The following is an 18,814-nucleotide window of genomic DNA, read 5'->3' as shown; positions in this document are numbered from 1 at the left end:
AGGGAGGGAGGGAGGGAGGGAGGGAAGGAGGGGAAAGGAAAAGAAAAAGAAAAGAAAAAAAAGGAAGTTAATGTATTTAACTCTTAAATCTATTTTCTTATCAGAACCAAATTTGGGTTCATTGGAAAGCCTGTGTTCCCCTTTGGCATCCACAGAGCCCTCTGCAAGATAAGCTTTATGTTTTCCATGGGAGAAGAGTCCAGCTGTCCCAAACAGAACAGAGTCATCAGGGCCTATCTCCTGTCTTCAGCCAGCTCACTGAGTCAATCAATCAGTGCAGAGTCTTGTGTCACTCTGTCAATCTCATGCTACCATCAGTCGAGTATTTTTTATGTCTTAGGAACTAGTTAGGTAGATGCAGTCCTATGCCACTATGTCATTCTCAGCATTTGATTAGATACTATTATTCCTGTTAGCATATGGGGAAGCTGAGAGAATAAGGGTCCACAGCTGTTCAGCACTCAAGATGTGACTCCAACTCTTGCCTGGCTGTCTATAATGAAGTGCCTGAGGTTTTTGTAGGAGTCAGAGACTTCTATATTTTTTAATCACCTTTTATTTACTATTTTCTCCCAATGTACTGAGCCTCGGGATTGCCTTTTTTATATGTCAAGAGAAAATATAATATACTAAGTAAGAACACAGGATTTGGAGCGAGACTCAAGTCTTAATTCTCCTATCTACTGGCCATTTGACCTTGGGCAGGTTCGCTAACTTCTCTGTGCCCTAGTTTCTTTAAAATGGGGGCGCTAAAATACCTGCCTCATAGGTTTGCTATAAAATGTGTATGTTAGGTGATTAGCACTGTGCCTGGTGCCTGTCAAGAGCTATGTAAGCATTTTTAAAAATAAAATGAAAGCATAAATGCATAGTGTACCTAAAATGTCCTTGGAGGTTTTATAACATGAAGTGAAAGTGTTAGGCTGAAGACTTATAATATTTATATAAATCCAACGATTGGCCTTTTTTCCTACAAAATGATCAACCCCTTGATATTTTTAATTTTCCAGGGATGGGGTGATAGGGATTAGAATTACAGCGGATTGGATTATTAGATTGGAAAACAAAAACTCAGGACACAGGCCTGGATCCTGTCATGTATCAGCCACGTTACCTTTAAAAAATCATCTTCCCATTTTGGGCTTTGGTTTTCCTATTCGTAGAACAAGAAAGCTGAGCTAGATAATTTCTATGGATGTACTAAGTTGACATTCTGAAACTCAGCATCACAAACTGAGGCAGAAACCTTTACCCGGGAGACCCAAGAGTTTGTCACCATCTCTTCAGCTGGAGTTTTTTGAAATGTGAGATGATGCTAGATGGGGCACATATACAACTTCCAACAACACTGGATCACCGGGTGGGGAAGTTGGTCCATTTCAGTTCTCTGTCAAACCTGCAGATTACATCAAAGAGAAGGTTTCAGTTTGGTGCTAGCATGCCTTTAACACCTCTCTAACACTTGCTGATTTCCTGCATTTCAACGTGAGAGCAGGCATGGAAGTTTGATCATTTAGCAGGCAACAGTGTCTGACTAGAATTTATTAACATTGTCTTCATCATATTTATTTTTACAGCTACCATCTTCTGAAGGCATGCAATAGTAATTTTCATTGAAGATTCGATAAACATTTTGTTTTCGATTTTTTTTTTTTTTTTTTGAGACGGAGTCTCGCTCTGTTGCCCAGACTGGAGTGCAATGATGCAATCTCAGCTCACTGCACATCTGCCTCCCATTTTCAAGCAATTCTCCTGCCTTAGCCTCCCAAGTAGCTGGGATTACAGGCACCTGCCACCACCCCGGCTAATTTTACATTTTTAGTAGAAACGGTTTAGCCATGTTGGCCAGGCTGGTCTAGAACTCCTGACCTGTTATCCACCCGCCTCGGCCTCCCAAAGTCCTTGGATTACAGGTGTGAGCCACTGCACCCAGCCTTGTTTCTGAGTTTTAAGTAAAAAACAATGACTTGATTCAAATAACATGTTAAGCAAATGTAATAATATGTGAACATTACTATAAGGTTGATATTCCGATGCCAGAAGTTTGGGAAGCCCTGTCTTAAACAAGAATGCAGTATGCAGATTCCCTTCATAAGATAGCATAGTAGCTTTTGCCCTTTCTAGCAGGGGCAGGACAGACTAATGCAATGTTCTGTGGCCCTCAGGAAAAAAAATGATGTTTGTAGGACTGGTTTATTGGAAAGTGAGACTAAGCATTCGAGGCAACTTTAGATGGTTGCTATCATGCTTAGCCCTTCTCTCTCGGCCTTTGTCTCTCATTAGATGAGTTTAAATCATTTATGAAGCGCCTCCCCAGCAACCACTTCCTGACCATCGGGAGCATCCATCAGCACTGGGGCAATGACTGGGACCTGCAGAACCGCTACAAGCTCCTGCAGAGTGCCACAGAGGCACAGAGACAAAAGATCCAACGCACTGCCCGCAAGCTTTTCGGCCTCAGTGTACGCTGTCGCCACAATCCCAACCACCAGCTGCCTAGAGAGAGGTAAGTGCTGCCACCACCTCCACCTCCGCAGGCACCTACCTGGCGTGAGCTACATTATCTTGCTGCAGAGTGAAATGCAATGCAGATGGTGCATTTGCGGGGTGGCAAGCAGGACCCTGCATGGTCCAGACCAACAATTTTCTGGATCGCCTCTGGGTCCTCACCTACTGGCTCCACATTGTTTCAGATTCCACATTGTTTCCTGAATGTACCATGAATTTTCAGCATCTGTGTTCTGTCTGATTTACCTGACTGAGGAGGGGAATTACCACTAGCCCTGATAGCTATATGGCATTATCCTGTTTAAAATATATTTTCTTTTTAATTTTAAAATTACTGAGCAAAGCCAATTTTAGCATCCCCGTCTTAATGGTGAAGAAACTGGATTAACTAATTAATCATTCACCACCTTATTTATGACATCCTTTGAGCAGAGCCTGGAGTGAGCGACACAAATAAGGTACCTGTAGAACAAAATGTCAGGAGACACTCACTTGCAGGGTCATGGAGTGCAGGGTCCTCACCTGAGAGAGTGTCACCTTCAGTGCCTGGCGACCTTGCTTTCCCCGCTAGCCCCAGCCCTGTCCTGGATATACCGGGTATTCTGCTAGATGGTGGCGAATACAGAGATTGACAAGACAGGGCCCATGCCTCCACAGAATTAGGGTTTATTACTCTCTTAGGGACACACAAGGAAGGAGCCAGGATGTGAATCCAGGTTTTGCAGACTCTATTCTTCCAGAGCATTTCTGATCTACAGCTGGTAGTTCCTACTGTAGAGGGGCCTCCAGGGTTTCTAAAAGGGCATCACAGGACAGCAAAAAGGGTAGGTTGGGGCTCTCTCTCCACCCTGCTTCAGACAGAGCAGCTCTGCTCTTATTTGTTGCATATTTGGGGGTTCTACCTTCAATTTAGTTCTAAGAAAAAAGATCCACTCTTAAAAGAGTAAGTCCATTCACATTCACCTAGCATACTCTGTGTCAGTCACATATTTATATATATGATTGCTACCCTGTTGTACAAATCCGGAAATGGAAACAGAGAGGTCAAGTAATTTGTCCAAAGCTACAGTGTAAATCAGTGGTTCTCACTTGGGGGTGACGTTTTCCCCAGGGGACATTTGAAAATATCTCAAGACAATTTTGATTATCATAATAGGGGTTAGGGGTATTCGTGCACAGAGAGTTCTCACAACGAAGAAATATCTGACTTCAAAACTTACTGGTGCTCAGGCTTTAGCAATTCTGATGTAAGAGAGACAAGATGCCACTTATTTTAGGTTGATGCGAAAGTCATCGTGGTTTTTGCCATTTTTTTTAAGTTTTATCATTACTTTTAAGTAACGGCAAAACCGCGATGATTTTGAACTAACCTAAATAAATCTATAAATCAAAATCTTATCCTCCTAGCCAGCCTATTCTACTAGCACTTAACAACAATGGCCGTCTTCTACAGCAGTTCATCCACCTAATTACCCCGATGGGGCGCACCTTTCTTCTCTTGTTTTCCTTGAGTCAGAGCTAATGCTGTTGTTCCCTCCATGAAGTCTTTCTGGACTGTACTAGTCAATATAGAAGGTTTCTCATTCTAGATTCCTACTCATCTAAAATCCTTTCCTTGGTCAGCGTATTTCTGTCTCTTTCCCGCCTTATGAAACCTCCTCCTTGTACAGACATTCACGCTCATCTCTGTTTTCCCCATTCCCTCCAAATTTGAGCCCACTGCTTTGCATCTAGCTTGTGATAATTATATTATTTTGCAGATCAAATAGAATTTCTTTTGCTAGTTTCTTGTTGCAATGCTGCTGAAGCAGGGATTAGAAAAGGTCACAAACTTGCTTTCTTGTCAAGCACAACAGATGCTCAGGCTGCTACCACGAACAAGTCTCTGAAGAAGCTTCCTTTTAGATCCATCGCACATCTGCCGTGAGACCCGCATTGAGCACTGTGGGAAATTCAGAAATGCACACAGGAACAGTGCTGTGGAAGATGTCTTGTAGAGCAGGAGTGGGGAGGGGTTCTTTTGTCAATCAGACCCCATATGTATTAGTTTATGACAGTTGCCATAACTAAGTACCATGGACTCAGTTGCTTAAACAATAGAAATTTATTTTCTCATAGTTCTGGAGGCCAGAAGTCCAAGGTCAAGGTGTCAGCAGGCTTGGTTTCTTCTGAGGCCCCTTTTTCTGGCTTGTGGATGGTTGTCTTTTTCTCCCTGTGTTTCCATGTGTGTATCTGTGTCCTAATATCCTCTCTCTCTCTTTTTTTTTTTTTTTTTTTTTTTTTTTTTGAGATGGAGTCTCGCTTTTTCACCCAGGCTGGAGTGCAGTGTAGCGATCTTGGCTCACTGCAACCTCCACCTCCCAGGTTCAAGCGATTCTCCTGCTCAGCCTCCCCTTCCGAGTAGCTGGGATTACAGCCGTGCACCCCCACCCAGCTAATTTTGTATTTTTAGTAGAGATGGAGTTTTGCCATATGGGCCAGGCTGGTCTCAAACTCTTGGCCTCAGGTGATCCACCCACCTCGGCCTCCCAAAGTGCTGGGAATGTAGGTATGAGCCACCATGCCACCTCTCTTAAGAGGATACAGTCATATTGGATTAGAACTGACCTAAATGGCCTCATGTTAACTTAATTACCACTTTAAAGACCCTGTCTCCAAACACAGTCACAGTTTGAGGTCCTGGGGGCTAGGACTTTAACATATAAGTTTGGAGGGGTATGTAATTCAGCCCAGAATATTATAGGAGGTAGCTTTTGATCAGATCTTAAGTGAAGAAGCTGTGCATCCCAAGGAGCAATGAAGCTCGATGCAAATCTGGTTGAGGAGGGCAACGTTTCACCATTATGAGAATAAGATCCAAAGGTCCAAAGACATTGGGCAGGCATATTTATTAAAGGTGAGTGAAATCTCCAGAGCACCAAGCATCATCAGATATGCTAAGTTCAGGGAAGACTCGAGAGGATTTTAGAAGGAGGATAGCTGGACAGGCATTACAAGGGAAGAAGGAGGGACAAAGCTGGGTAATAGGAGTACTACTGGGAAAAGTCAAGGAGTCTGGATTTATATCCCACCATTAGTAAGCTGTGTGTCCTGGGGCAAGTCACTTCACCATGCTCAGTGCAGGTGTCTGCATCTTTGAATAAGTCTCTGCTCTCCTTTTGCAAGTTGTCAGGTGTAGATAGCTAAAAATGTTCTATCATCACTGGGTCCTTCAAAGAAAGAGCTCACAGTGTTGCTCTCTCTCTTCCTAAGGAGGAGAAAACCTGCCCTAATCATAATATTCTTCTCACCTGGAGAGGACGCCTGGCATTCCACCATTGGTGGGTAACTCAATTATATTAATTTGAGGAGTTTTGAATGCTTGGTACCGAGGGGTGGGAGCACACAGACTCTAGGCTCTGTGGCCGATTCCTCTGAAGCCTTCCCAGGAGAGATGAACTTCCTTGGCCTGGCTGTGGGCTGCTTCCTGACATCTGAATGTGAGGCTTTAATGAGCATTTCTCACACTGCAGGGCACCTCTGTGGCACAGAGCAGTGTCAGGTAGAGGTGCTAACACTGGGAACCTTGGGCCACCTCTAGCTGAGCAAGCTGGTATTTGCAAATGAGCTGATTGCACGGTTTCAATGTGTCTGCTTGCTGAAGTCTGTGGAAGATGAGCGTGCTGAGCAGGTGCCATTACTGCAGCAGGTGCCACAGAGATGTTTACTTATCTCACAAACAGGTGGCATTGTTAAGGTGAGGTGGGAGAGGGAAAGAAGGAACAAGCACAGGGCCTTAACCACACATGGACTGGTCCGAATCCTGGCTTCATCACTTACCAGACACAGAATTTTATGTAAGGCCCTGCACCTAATTTGTGAAAGGGGATAATAACACTTGCCTTCAGGTTAAGTATGATGATTAAGATTTTAAAATTTAAATAGCCTTGGTAAAGTGCCTAAATCAGTTAAAAGGAAGGGAGGAAGGGAGAGAGTAAGAGACAGAAGGGAAGGAGCTGTCACTTAGTGTATGTATTCTAAAGGTCAGGCACTGTTCTTTAGCATCTTATATGAGATTAACTAATTTCCTCCTCACTTACCATTCCTATTTTACAGATAAAGGAACTGAGGCACAGAAAGGTTAATAATGTACACAAGGTCAATAAATGTTAATTTATTGTTACTTCAAAGAAATGTTAAGATTTAGATTTAGTGAGAGGTCAATTACAGCTAATTAAAACTTGGCTTCAGTACTTGCTAGAAACTTAGTATTGGCTGGAAGACAAAAGGGATATTTTGGCTATCAATTGTTGTAAAACAATTCACCCCAAAATTTAGTGGCTCAAAACAACAGTATGTTATTTTCTACTATGAATCTGTATGTTGACTTGGTACAGCTGAGGGTATCTCTAGTTGGCTGGGGTTCTTGTCATCTGGGGGCTTGACTGGGCTGCATCTCCACAATGACACACTCTCAGAGCCAGTTGATGCTGACTGTCAGCTGGGGGCTCAGCTGGGGCTGTCGCTGGAGTACCCACACAGGACCTCTCCACGGGGACTGGATTCTTGCAGCATGGCAGCTGAGCTCAGAGAGGGAGCGTTCTGAGACCAAGTGGAAGCTGTAAGACTTATTCACAACTTAGCCTTCAAAGTCAGAGAGCATTCTTTTCACCACATTCTGTTGGCCAAAAGCCTAACCTCACTTCAAGGGTATGAGTATTGGGAGGTGCTGTTCATTATGGGGGGAGGGGACATATACTTTGGAGATGAGGTACAATCGAAATTGAGTAGAATTGGAGCTAGAGGTGAGTATCAGATGTAGGGAACATAAGATTAATAATAATAACAGCAATAATGAAGCAATAACAGCTACTTACTGAGCAGCTATTATAACAAGCAATAGAGTTGGCCATGTGTAAAGATTCTGGAGTTAGATTGCCTTGGTTGAAATTCCAACTTTGTCACCTGGTTACATTGTAAGTCTGGAGGAAGTTACTGAAACCTTGGAGCCTCAATTTTCTTGTCTGTAAAATGGAGCTAATTATAGTGCCCACATCATAAGGTTGTTTTCAGGATTAAATGCTTTAATCTACATAAATTGCTTAGGACCTTGAGTAGCACATGGATAGCACTCAATACATGTTAGGTATTGTTCTTATTTTTTTTTCCCCAAGCACTGGTATTTGGCATATACATTTCTTAGCACTCAGTAATTAGTTACCCAATGAAATTGAGCTTTGGTGACATATATTTTTTATCTAATACTCATGCCATCTCTGTGAAGTAGATGCTCTTGGATCATTTATGGGTTAGGGAACTGATAAGGCAGATGTGATTAATTTATCCAAGGTCACTTGGGCAGGTAAGGAGCAGATGAGATTTATTTTGCTGACTTTCCTGTTGGACTTGATGGTCAAGATCACTGTGCAGAGCAGCAAGAACCCATGTTGTCTAAGCAGTGTGCAGTGGCAGATAGGTGACTGTATTCGGTTTGGGGCGCCCTGGTTTAGCATGTGGTAAAGCCAAAGGCAGGGTTTGCTGATCAAGGTTGAGGGTAGTAGACCAGCATTGAAATATATAGACTCTAATGTGCTGAGATGCAGGAAATGGCTCTGAACATGGAGCCCTGAATTAACTCTCAAGCCCAAGCAGAAACCCAGAAAGACATATTCCCTGTAGGTAACCAGAAGAGGCCGGGTTCAGTGCAGTCCAACTCAGCATATATTTCCTGAAAGCTTACTGTATGCCAGGCTTTGGAAGCATGAGCATAAGTAAGATTCATCCCACCCCAAGTCCCAGTGCTTGTTGAGAGGACAGCAGCCAGAGAATTCCAGACCACACCTGTTGATGCGGACCAGAATAGGCCGACCAGATATTTATTGGGTAATCATTATGTATTAGGTTCTGTTTGAGGATCTGGGGATACTGTGATAGATTTCTGTTAGCCTGCAGGAGAGTTGGCCCTAGAGTCAGACTGCAGCTGGACATATCAAGGAAAGGCAGGGATCCACAGTAAGATTCCTGTGGCTTGTCTTGCCACCAGGAGATCCTTACCCTGTGCAGTTAAAAAGGGAAAGATGGGCTTTAAGTTTGGTCTCAGCTATTACTGGACACTGAGACTTTTTAAGCCTTGGCTTTATCACCTGTAAAATGGGTATAATAATTTCTGATTGCCTACCTCAGAGGGTCACTATGGAGCTCACCAGGGGTAGTGTATAAATTTGTGAATTCTGAATGCTGTAGAAAGGCGGCTATGCAATTGGGGTGAAGTTGAAGCCAAACACATCAGGAAGGGAATGGGAATGGGGCTGAGTTCAGGTTCATGGCAACATTTAATAGTTAACACTTCCAAAGCATTTACCATGCACCAGCCACTGTCTTATGGCTTTCATCTTATTTAATCACTGTAATAACCCTATGAGGTAGCACTAATTTATCCCACTTTATGAATAGAGAAATTAAGGCATAGAAATGTTAAATGACTTGCTGATTATTAAATAGCAGGTAGAAGACAGGATTCAAGCCCACCAGAATCCCTTCTTGTTACTCCTCTGCTATTCTACCAATCCCGGAGGCAAGATGATCCAAGGTGTTTAAATGACCTGCCAAGACTAAAAACTGCATTGCATAGTGGTGGAAATTGCCTGTCATGGCAAAAGGGAGATGAAGGACGGAAGGAAGGGAGGGATGGAGGAGAGAAAAGGAAGACAAAAAAAAGAAGAGAGAGGGGGAATAAGGTAGAAAGGGAGGGAGGGAGGAAGAAAAGAAGTGCAAAGTCATCTTGGGCAATGCTGAATTTAGCCAGTTCCTGTGCAATTACATAAATGTTTACTAACCACCTTATCTTCCAATCTTGTGTCAGCCACTGGAAGGCATTTAAAGATACAAGCAACTGTGCCTTGGTCCTCCAACCATCATTACCTAGCCTCTAGGTGTATGAAAATGCATTGTTTCGTGAAGCCAGAGACCTGAGTTCAAGTCCTGTTCTGCCCTGTGTGGGCTGGACTAAACCTATAACTGATACTCTGGAGAGCACTGGGTAGAGAAATCGTGACTTGCAGAGGTGGAATGAAGGCTGAGCAGTGAACAATTGTACCTCACCTTAAACTAGAGCAGTTCTTTAGCGGTTTTCTTTATCGAAATTCTGAATTAAAATTCATTCGAGAACATAAGGTGATCTTTCTTTCTTTCTTTCTCTTTCTTTCTTTCTTTCTTTCTTTCTTTCTTTCTTTTTTTCTTTCTTTCTTTCTTTCTTTCTCTCTCTTTTTTTCTTTCTTTCTCTCTTTCTCTCTCTCTCTCTCTCTCCCTTCCTTCCTTCCTTCCTTCCTTCCTTCCTTCCTTCCTTTTTGCTAAAACAAAAACAAGACTCAATTATCTCTGAGGTCCTTCCCAACTCTAAGAGACATAACGTTTACAGAGAATGAGAATAATAGTTCAATTCGAGAATATTGGGAGAAGGTCATTAATTGAATCTTTGAGCAGCATTGCTTTCAGATGATGCTAATTAGTTAATTTTAATGAGTAGCTTATAGTTCAAACTAAAATCTTCTTTTGCCTGAAATTACAATGGCCTTTTAACTAAGTCTCCCAGAGTCCACTCTAGTCACTTTCCAATCTATGTTCCATGGCAGTCAGAATGATTACTTAAGAAGCAAATTCAATCTTGTCACATCCCTGTTTAAAACTTTTTGGTTACTACTTACTGCTTTTAGGAGAAAGAACAAAATCCTGAGGTGGCCAATAGATCGGCCATGATCTGGTTCCCACCTACCCCTTGGCTGGGTTCCATAGCATTTCTTGACTCTCTCAGCGACAGGACAGTTCTGCTAATTTTCTTTGAGTTAACTAAATGCCTAATTCAACCCCCTCCCCATAGCCCTTCATTTCAAACGCTTCACTCGGGCTGTTCCTTCTGCTTGAATGTGCTTCCTTTTTTTTCTTTTGTTCTTCACTATGGTAGCTTCTACCTGCCCTTCAGATCTCAGGCTCAAAGATTCCTTCCTCAAGAACATGGTCCCTGCATTGAAAGTCTGTTTCAGGACTTATTTTATATGCTTCCTTATCATTATAATTTTCTAATTGAACCCAAGTTCCAGTTTACCATCCAATGTACCAGTATATCTTTTTTCTTTTCTTTTTCTTTTTTTTGGTGTTGTTTTTGAGACAGTCTTGCCCTGTCACTTCAGGCCGAAGTGCAGTGGTATGATCATAGCTCACTGTAGTCTCGAACTCCTGAGCTTAAGTGATCCTTCAGCCTCAGCCTCCCAAGAATCTGGAACTACAGGTGTGCACCACCATACCTGGCTAGCTTGTCTAATTTTTCATATAGCTGGAACCTCAGTTTATGTTGCCCATGCTGGTCTCAAACTTCCGGACTGAAGCGATAGTCCCTTCTTGGCCTCTCAAAGTGCTAGGATTACAGACCTGAGCCACTGCACCTGACTCCCATTTTCCCTTTTTAAATCTATTTATTAATGCCTATCTCTCCCATGAGACTATCAGCTCACTCATATATCTTTTCCTATATTCTTCATAACTTTGTTCTTATAGCTTTCTACCACACGACCTGTCACACAGTAGCCATTCAAAAAACTTTGTTCAATGAATGGACACATAGATTATTTGCTTCTCTGAATGTGCCACAAAGGCATGTTGACATAATCTTCTGCAAATTGAGTTCCATGTTCATATATAAAGTGTATGTACTTTCTACATATGTTGAATACATTTAGATTATCTTCCTCATTCACAAATGAAGAAACTAAGATCAAAGGGAGGTAAGTGAGTTTTCCAGGGTCACTCAGGGAATTTGGGAACAGATCATAACGAAAATTCAGGCCAGTAGACTGACAGTCCATTGTGGTAAAATCAAAACTGCAAATGGTGATTGTCTTCAACTGACCTGAATCCAAATCCTAAAGTTATTTCTTGTTATGTCTATTACTTTGGAAAAACAGATACTATTCAATTCCATGAAATGAAGTAAAACTCCTAGCATCAAGTAGGTGCTTAAGGTCAGTGTGATTTGATATTTCTTCCTTACATCTGGCTATCACCTGGTTATTTTTAAAGATTAGAGTATTGTGAGGCAAATAAGATCCATGGAAGTTTAACTTGAGGGCAGACAGTAGAACTATTAGCATTTTCTGATGATGCTTGGTCTTTGATTTATTTTTGCTTCTCAAATTCACGTGGCCTTGACCCAGCAGTCCGAGCTTTAGCCAAGCACAATGTAATTATCCATTGTTGAGATGAAAATCTCTTGGGGGCATCAACTTCAGGCTCAGATGCTGGGGCCATAGCTTCTGAACCCATGTCAGCTTTTAACATATTTCCTTCTCCATACAGTGTTTAATTGGTGTCTATAGAAAGACTCTGGCTACCAAGATAATCGTTATCTCTATTCTGACGACCCTCAATATTCACACTGATTTTGATTCTTCTCTGTGAACCCTGTACTTACTTGCCTCTGGATTTCATCTCCATAGACTCCTGCAGTGGGGCAGAGGGATATGGATTCTTATATTTTATTGAACTCAAGTCAGTTTCAGTTTATTAGACTGACAGTCCCGGCTCTGTCATTTATTAGATGTGTGACCTCCAAAAGTCTCCAAACCTGAGCCCTCTGTTTCCCCATCTGTATGGTTAGGATAATAAGAATAGCTACCCCACAGAGTTGATGTCCTAGTCAATTTATATGATATATGTAAAAATTATTCATATTTGTAAAGAAATATACAGATATAATATTAATATATTCAAGGCTGGGCATGGTGGCTCATGCCTATAATCCCAGCAGTTTTGGAGGCTGATGCTAGTAGATCACTTGAGGCCAGGAGTTCAAGACCAGTCTAGCCAACATGGAGAAGCCCCGTCTCTACTAAACAATACAAAAATTAGCCTGGCATGGTGGTGCACACCTGTAATCCCAGCTACTCAGGAGGCTGAGGCATGAGAATTGCTTGAGCCTGGGAGGCGGAGGTTGCAATGAGCCAAGATCGCACTACTGCACTCAAGTCTGGGCAATAGAGCAAGACTCTGTCTCAAAATAATAATAATATTTTCAAGAGCACAGCAGTAGTAGACCCTAGATATTTGATGACAACACTTTCTATTTCCAAGAAGTAGATGTTTCTGTTGCATAAAGTAAAGCATGAACCTAACAAACAAAATGTAATCAAGAGAAACAGAAGAACTTAAGAACCTTAGGACTTCAGACTCTCTAGTCTGACAAACCAAAGTGTGTGACTATCATTTACTATTAATAGTACTTGGCATAGTATTAAGGCATTTAAACTTCAATTTTCTACATAGCATGATGGAGAGAAAAATAGTAGCCAGCCTTGGAAAGCCAATAATAGAACACAGATGCCAGGGTTAGCACATAGTAAAATGGCAAAGCATGAGGCTCTTTATTGGACAGAATTGGAGACCAATAGTTTGTTGGTTAATTGAAAAAGTGAAGTTACACTAGGAAATCCTAAAATGTATACATGCTATACATATATGAACCATTTTATTTTAACTTAAAAACATATAAATGCACATTTCTTGGTCAGCCTCTTGAAGTAAAACCAAAATCTTGTTTGAGGGTGGTGGTATATTTTATTTAACATTCTACCAGTGTTCCTGCATAAACCATACCATAATTGCATAACATTTCAAATTTCGGTCTATTCAAAGTGGAGCAACAGCTTAGACTCTTAAAAAACAGCTTAAATGTTTGTGGATTTTTGTTATTTCACCTTTATGTAAATCGATGGTCACTTTTGTCAATAACTCATCTTTATAGAATTTCCCACTGAATTCAAATTAGTTTCCACAGAAAAAAGCAATTCACATTTCATTGATTTATTTTAGTTTTAATTTAGTTATTGTATAAGTTTTTAGCTATATTATAAGACATAATAGTAGCAACTACAACAGGCATAAACAGGTTTGGGAATAAGTGAAACTGACTTTCAGTTTGTGTGCTTGTTACTTGGTGGAAATAGAAGCATGTGGAAGTGTAACCGACCAGACAAAAGTGTTCAGTGCACCATCAGCTTCGCACACCGCATCTATCTGATGGGAGGAAGAGCCATTTCCCCAAAGTTACTTCATGGAGGTCAATTAGGAGAGCTTGTCCCACTTGACAGAGAAGCTCTGATTCCTAGTAACTTGCCACTCTTAGTGGAACAACTTGCTCAAGATCACCTATTACAGTAAGAAAAAAATGATGGTAATAATAGCTAACACACATGGAACATTTATTACATACCAGATACAATTGTCGATGCCTTACATATATTAAAGTGTGTAATCCTTACGACAGCCCTATCAAAAAGGTTCTACTCTGCTTCCCATATTATAGACAGACAGTTTGAGTAGCCAAGGGAAATGCTGCAGAGAGGAGGAGTGTGAGAGAAATGCATTCCTCCTGGGGAGACTAGAAAAAAATACTTTCCTCTGTCTGGATTACTTTATTCATCCTTTAATTTTCAGATTCATCCCTGATTTCTTAGGAATATTTGGTCTTACTCAGTGGACCAAGTTGCACCATCCTATTAAATGCCTTTACTGCATCTTCTGTTTCATTTTTTCTAGCACTGGCCATATTTGCAATGCTGTGTTTAAGCCCAGATTTCCCCTACTGGACCACAAATTCGGTAAAGGCAGATAACTTGTTTTCCTTGCTAACCAATGTTTCCTCAGTGATGGGTAAAGTGCCTAGAACATCACAACATAGCCTTTGCTGCACTGAAGTGAGGGGACATTTCACACGGGAGCTGAGGGATGATTATGCTTTGTACTTGCAGTGAAAAGAATGATTTTCCGTTAAAGAAAACAATACGTACCTATGAAGAATAGAGTGTGGGATTAATTTTATTCAAAAATGTCAAATCAGAAACCAGAAACAGGATATAAGTCAGGATTAAGTACCTGGGCTTTGGAACCAGAGGACTGAGGTTAAATCTTGGCAAGCAATGTGCTCAGTGTCCTCTGGCCCTGAATGTCCTCATTTGTAAAATGAGGATAATATCTCCTCCACAGGGTTATTGAGAGGATCACCCAAGATACGTATTCACTATTCCTAGCATGTAGTAAATGGTCAACAAATATTAGCACTTAGGGAAATTGTCCTTATTGTTATTGAATAAGGTTAGACCTTTATGTTGGGAAATTATGGAGGGATTGAATACCTAGTAGTAGAGTTTGTATCTTATCATTAAGGTGATGTGAAGCCAGTGGGAAAAATAATAGAAGGGATGCTGTGGTTTAGTGAATGTTCTCTGATAGCTATTAGAAAGATGAACCAGAGAATCAATGGGATCTCTCTTTTGGGTGTAAGAGGATTCAGTATTTCTTCTCTGTGCTGACATGATCTGTGGATCAAAACACTGCTTCCCAAACTGGAATTGGCATCACAGTCACCCAGAGTACTTTCTGAACATACATTCCTGGGCCTTGTGTCCAGGGTTTTTGATTCAGTAGAACTGAGGTAGGTCCTGGGTGATACTGATGCCACTGGTCTAAGCGCTATACCAGACTTGGATCTCTTCACTGCCTTAAATATGGTCTCACCTCTTTCTATGCACTTCGTAGAAACTAAGCAAAAATGAGTTCCCCTAAGTGAATCTTACAGGACTTTGAAAAGGAGGAAAATATGGAAGTGGTATCTGTGTTTGAATAAGTTTAGAAAATGTTGAATTTTTAAAAATGCTAACTAAGGCCGGGCGCGGTGGCTCACACCTGTAATCCCAGCACTCTGGGAGGCTGAGGCGGGCGGATCACAAGGTCAGGAGATCGAGACCATCCTGGCTAACGTGGTAAAACCCCGTCTCTATAAAAATACAAAAAATTAGCCGGGCACGGTGACGGGCGCCTGTAGTCCCAGCTACTCGGGAGGCTGAGGCAGGAGAATGGCGTTAACCCAGAGGCGGAGCTTGCAGTGAGCTGAGATCGCGCCACTGCACTCCAGCCTGGGCAACAGAGCAAGACTCTGTCTCAAAAAAAAAAAAAAAAAAAAAAAAAAAAAAAAAAAAAAAATGCTAAATAAAGAAGAGGTCAAGTTGGCATATTTTCAAATTTATTTGGCCATAGAATCTTTCTTTTGAGTTTTTTCAAGAGATTGGGCTCCTCAAAACACAGCTTTGGAAAAAAAATGGTTTACACCAGATTAAGAAGCAATGACCCAGATTATTTGGTGTGATACCACAGGCTGTCATATTCCCTTGTTGCCAGTAGAGATCGTCATCTTTCAGTAAGTCTTCATTGAGTTGAGTTTCTAACACCTTCTCCTTAAGCAGATGCTAATGGCTTTGTCTCCTTGCAGGTACCACCTCTGCTGAGAGGTGGCAAGACTGCTAAGCAGCAGCTGCAGAAGTAACAGCAGGAAGGTGCTCCATTTCTGGTATAATTAGGAAATAAATTTACCCCATGTGGCTTAGGGACATTCCTAACCTTAAAAAGTAAACTATCACCAAGATAAATACCTTATGTATAGGTTACTTTAAAGTCTGCAGAGGGCTTTCACACTGATGATGTTATGTGATCGGAATAACCAGTGGGTGAGCTAGAGTGAGGATCAGTGGATCTCCCCGTTTACAGAGGAGAAAACTAAGACTCACAGAAATGAATGACTTGCCCAAGATTATAAAGTAATACTCATTATTCTGTTGCCATCCTACATAGGCATAGGCCTCTTTTCTTGTCAAATGATATTTACATTAATATTTATACTGAATCTTCATTTATTCATTCATTCATTTATTCATTCAACAAATATTTAGTGAATACTCATTAGGTGCCAGGCAGGATACAAGGGGAAGGGGGTGAGCAAGACAATGAGTGCCCCTGTTCACAAAGAGCTTGAGATCTAGAAGATAGACTACCCAGAAGATAAAACTGGCCCAGAATTGGTTTTGCAACCATGTTTTACTTTAGAAACCTGAGGCTCAGGAAGGCTAAATGACCTAATATTATGAAATCATAAAATTTTGTACCTGAAAGAAACTTAAAAGATTGTCCAATCTATTCTTACCATTTTATTAAGGAGTAAAATGAAACAGAGTGTTTTGTCCTGAATTACTATGTTAATTTTTATTATGTAGCAAATTACTGTAAATTAAGAGACTTCATGTACATTTATTATGTCATAGTTTCCAGGGGTCAGGAGTTTAGGTATGGTATGGCTGGGTCTTCACTTTATGCTTCACAGGCTGAAATCAAGGCGTTGCACAGACCAGGCTCTTACCAGTGGGCTCTGGGGAAGAATCCAAGTCCAAGCTCCTTCAAGGTGTTGGCAGAATTTAGTTCCTTGTGGTTGTAGGACTGAGGTTATTTTGCCTAGAGGCCCTTCTCCAGGACTTGCACAAGGTCCTTTTCATCTTCAAAAGAATAAAGGTGCATGGAGTCCTTCTCACACTTCAGACTTTTCTGAGTTCTGCCAAAGCGAGAGAAAACTCTCTGCTTCTAAAGGGACACATCTGATTGGATTAGGTCCACTAAGATAATCTTCCTCTGTAGGTCAACTGTGTTATGTAAAAGAACACAGTCACCAGAGTGCTATCTTATCACAGTCACAGGTCCTGGGGACTAGAGCCTGGAACCCTGGGGAGGAGGAAGGCATTTTTAGAACATTCTCTAGTACAGTAGCATAGTTCTGGAATAATAGAATGAAAAAGAGATAACCTGAGTTCTCTTTGGAGCTCATAAAATACAGTGTTCTGAATATATATTGCTGTATAACAAATTGACCCAAATTTAGGGGCTTAAAATGCCAATTATTATATTATGCTCCTGATCTGTGGGTCAGGAATTCATGCTGGAAGTTGCTGGGCAATTATGTTCTATGTGGAGTTGATTGCAATCACTTGTTGGTGTTTAGCTGGCAGCGAAGCTGGCCTGGAAGTCCCCAGAAGGCTTCCCTCACATGTCTGAAGCAGAGACGGCCAGAAGGCCGGCCTCAGCTGGGCAGTTCTTCCTTTCCAAGATCTCTCTGTGTAGTCCTACAGCAGAGTGGCCAGATTGCTTAAAATGGATCTCAGAGGTACAAAAGGGAGTTTTCCAAGAGATAGGAGGTGAAAGCGGCCAGTCTCTTCAGGCCTATACCTATAAACTGTGTGAATCACTTATTACATTGGTCAAAGCTATGGTAGGATCTTCCCAGATTCAAGGGAATAAACCTGCTGTCTTTATGGGAGGAATAGCAAAGGATTTGTGGCTACCTGATACATAGAGTAGGTTTTTCATTTGTTCATTTTTTCCAGTGTAAAACATTAATTTTTTTTGCAAGCACTTTATTTTTTGAAAACAAATTTTATTGTGTTTATTTGAGGTTTACAACATGCTGTTATGAGATACATATGGACAGCAAAATGGTTACTATAGTGAAGCAGAATAGCATAGCTATCATCTCACCTAGTTTCTGTTAGAAAAGGCAGCTAAAATCTATTTAACAACAATCCCCAATGCTGTATTAATTCTGTAAATGTGTTCATCCTACTTATTTGCTATTTTGTATCCTTTGACCTACATTTCTCCATTTTCTCTCCCCCTACAAGCACAGTAACTACTATTTCCATTATCTATTTCTCTACCTCTGTGTATTTGAGCTCTTTTTTTCTTTTCCTTCTGCATTTAAGTGAAATCATGCAATATTTTTATTTCGGTGTCTGGATTATTTCACTTAGAATAACGTTGTGTAGATCTATCTATGTTGTAACAAACAGTATGATATTATTCTTTTGAAGCTGAATAATATTATATTGTATACATATAGTCAGCCTTCCATACCTGTGGGTTCCACATCCATGAACGCAACCAACTATGGATAAAAAATTTTTAATAAAATAACAATGCAATAATAAAAATAATACGAATTTAAAAAATATAGCATTATAACCATGTCATAGTATTTACATTGCATTAGGTAATACAGGTAATCTATAAATGTTTTAAAGTATATAGGAAGACATGGGTAGGTTATGTGTTTAGGTTATGCAAATACTATCCCATAAAAGAGACTTGGACATCATCAGATTTTGGTATTTTGGGGGGGTTGAGGAGCCAGTTCCCAGTAGATACGGAGAAACAACTGCATATCACATTTTCTTTATACATTTATTTGTTGATAGGTATTTAGGTTCTTCCCTTATCTTGGCTATTGTGAATAATATTGCAGTTAATATGGGAGTGCAGATATCTTTATCTGTGCTGATTTCATCTCCTTTGGGAATATACCCAGAAAAGGGATTTCTGTGTTGTGTGGTAGTTCTATTTTTAATTTCTTTAGGAACCTCTATATTATTTTCATAATGGCTGTACCAATCTACATTCCCACCAA

The 18,814-nt window shown here is 40.9% G+C and overlaps 1 protein-coding gene across 1 annotated transcript in view; it reads left to right on the top strand.

Moving 5' to 3' along the window:
• Positions 1-18,814, top strand: part of BRINP1 (BMP/retinoic acid inducible neural specific 1) — a 206,334-nt gene that overhangs the window by 167,354 nt on the left and 20,166 nt on the right. The window contains exon 7 of the mRNA XM_017889683.1: positions 2,284-2,506. Coding sequence (XP_017745172.1) covers positions 2,284-2,506 — 223 coding nt within the window. The remainder of the gene's footprint in view (positions 1-2,283; positions 2,507-18,814) is intronic.

This window comes from Rhinopithecus bieti, unplaced genomic scaffold (genome assembly GCF_001698545.2).
Source record: "Rhinopithecus bieti isolate Rb0 unplaced genomic scaffold, ASM169854v2 scaffold_19276, whole genome shotgun sequence".
NCBI classification, from domain to species: Eukaryota; Metazoa; Chordata; class Mammalia; order Primates; family Cercopithecidae; genus Rhinopithecus; species Rhinopithecus bieti.
Note: the sequence above shows the minus strand (reverse complement) of the source record. Positions and strands in the feature narration are given on the sequence as shown.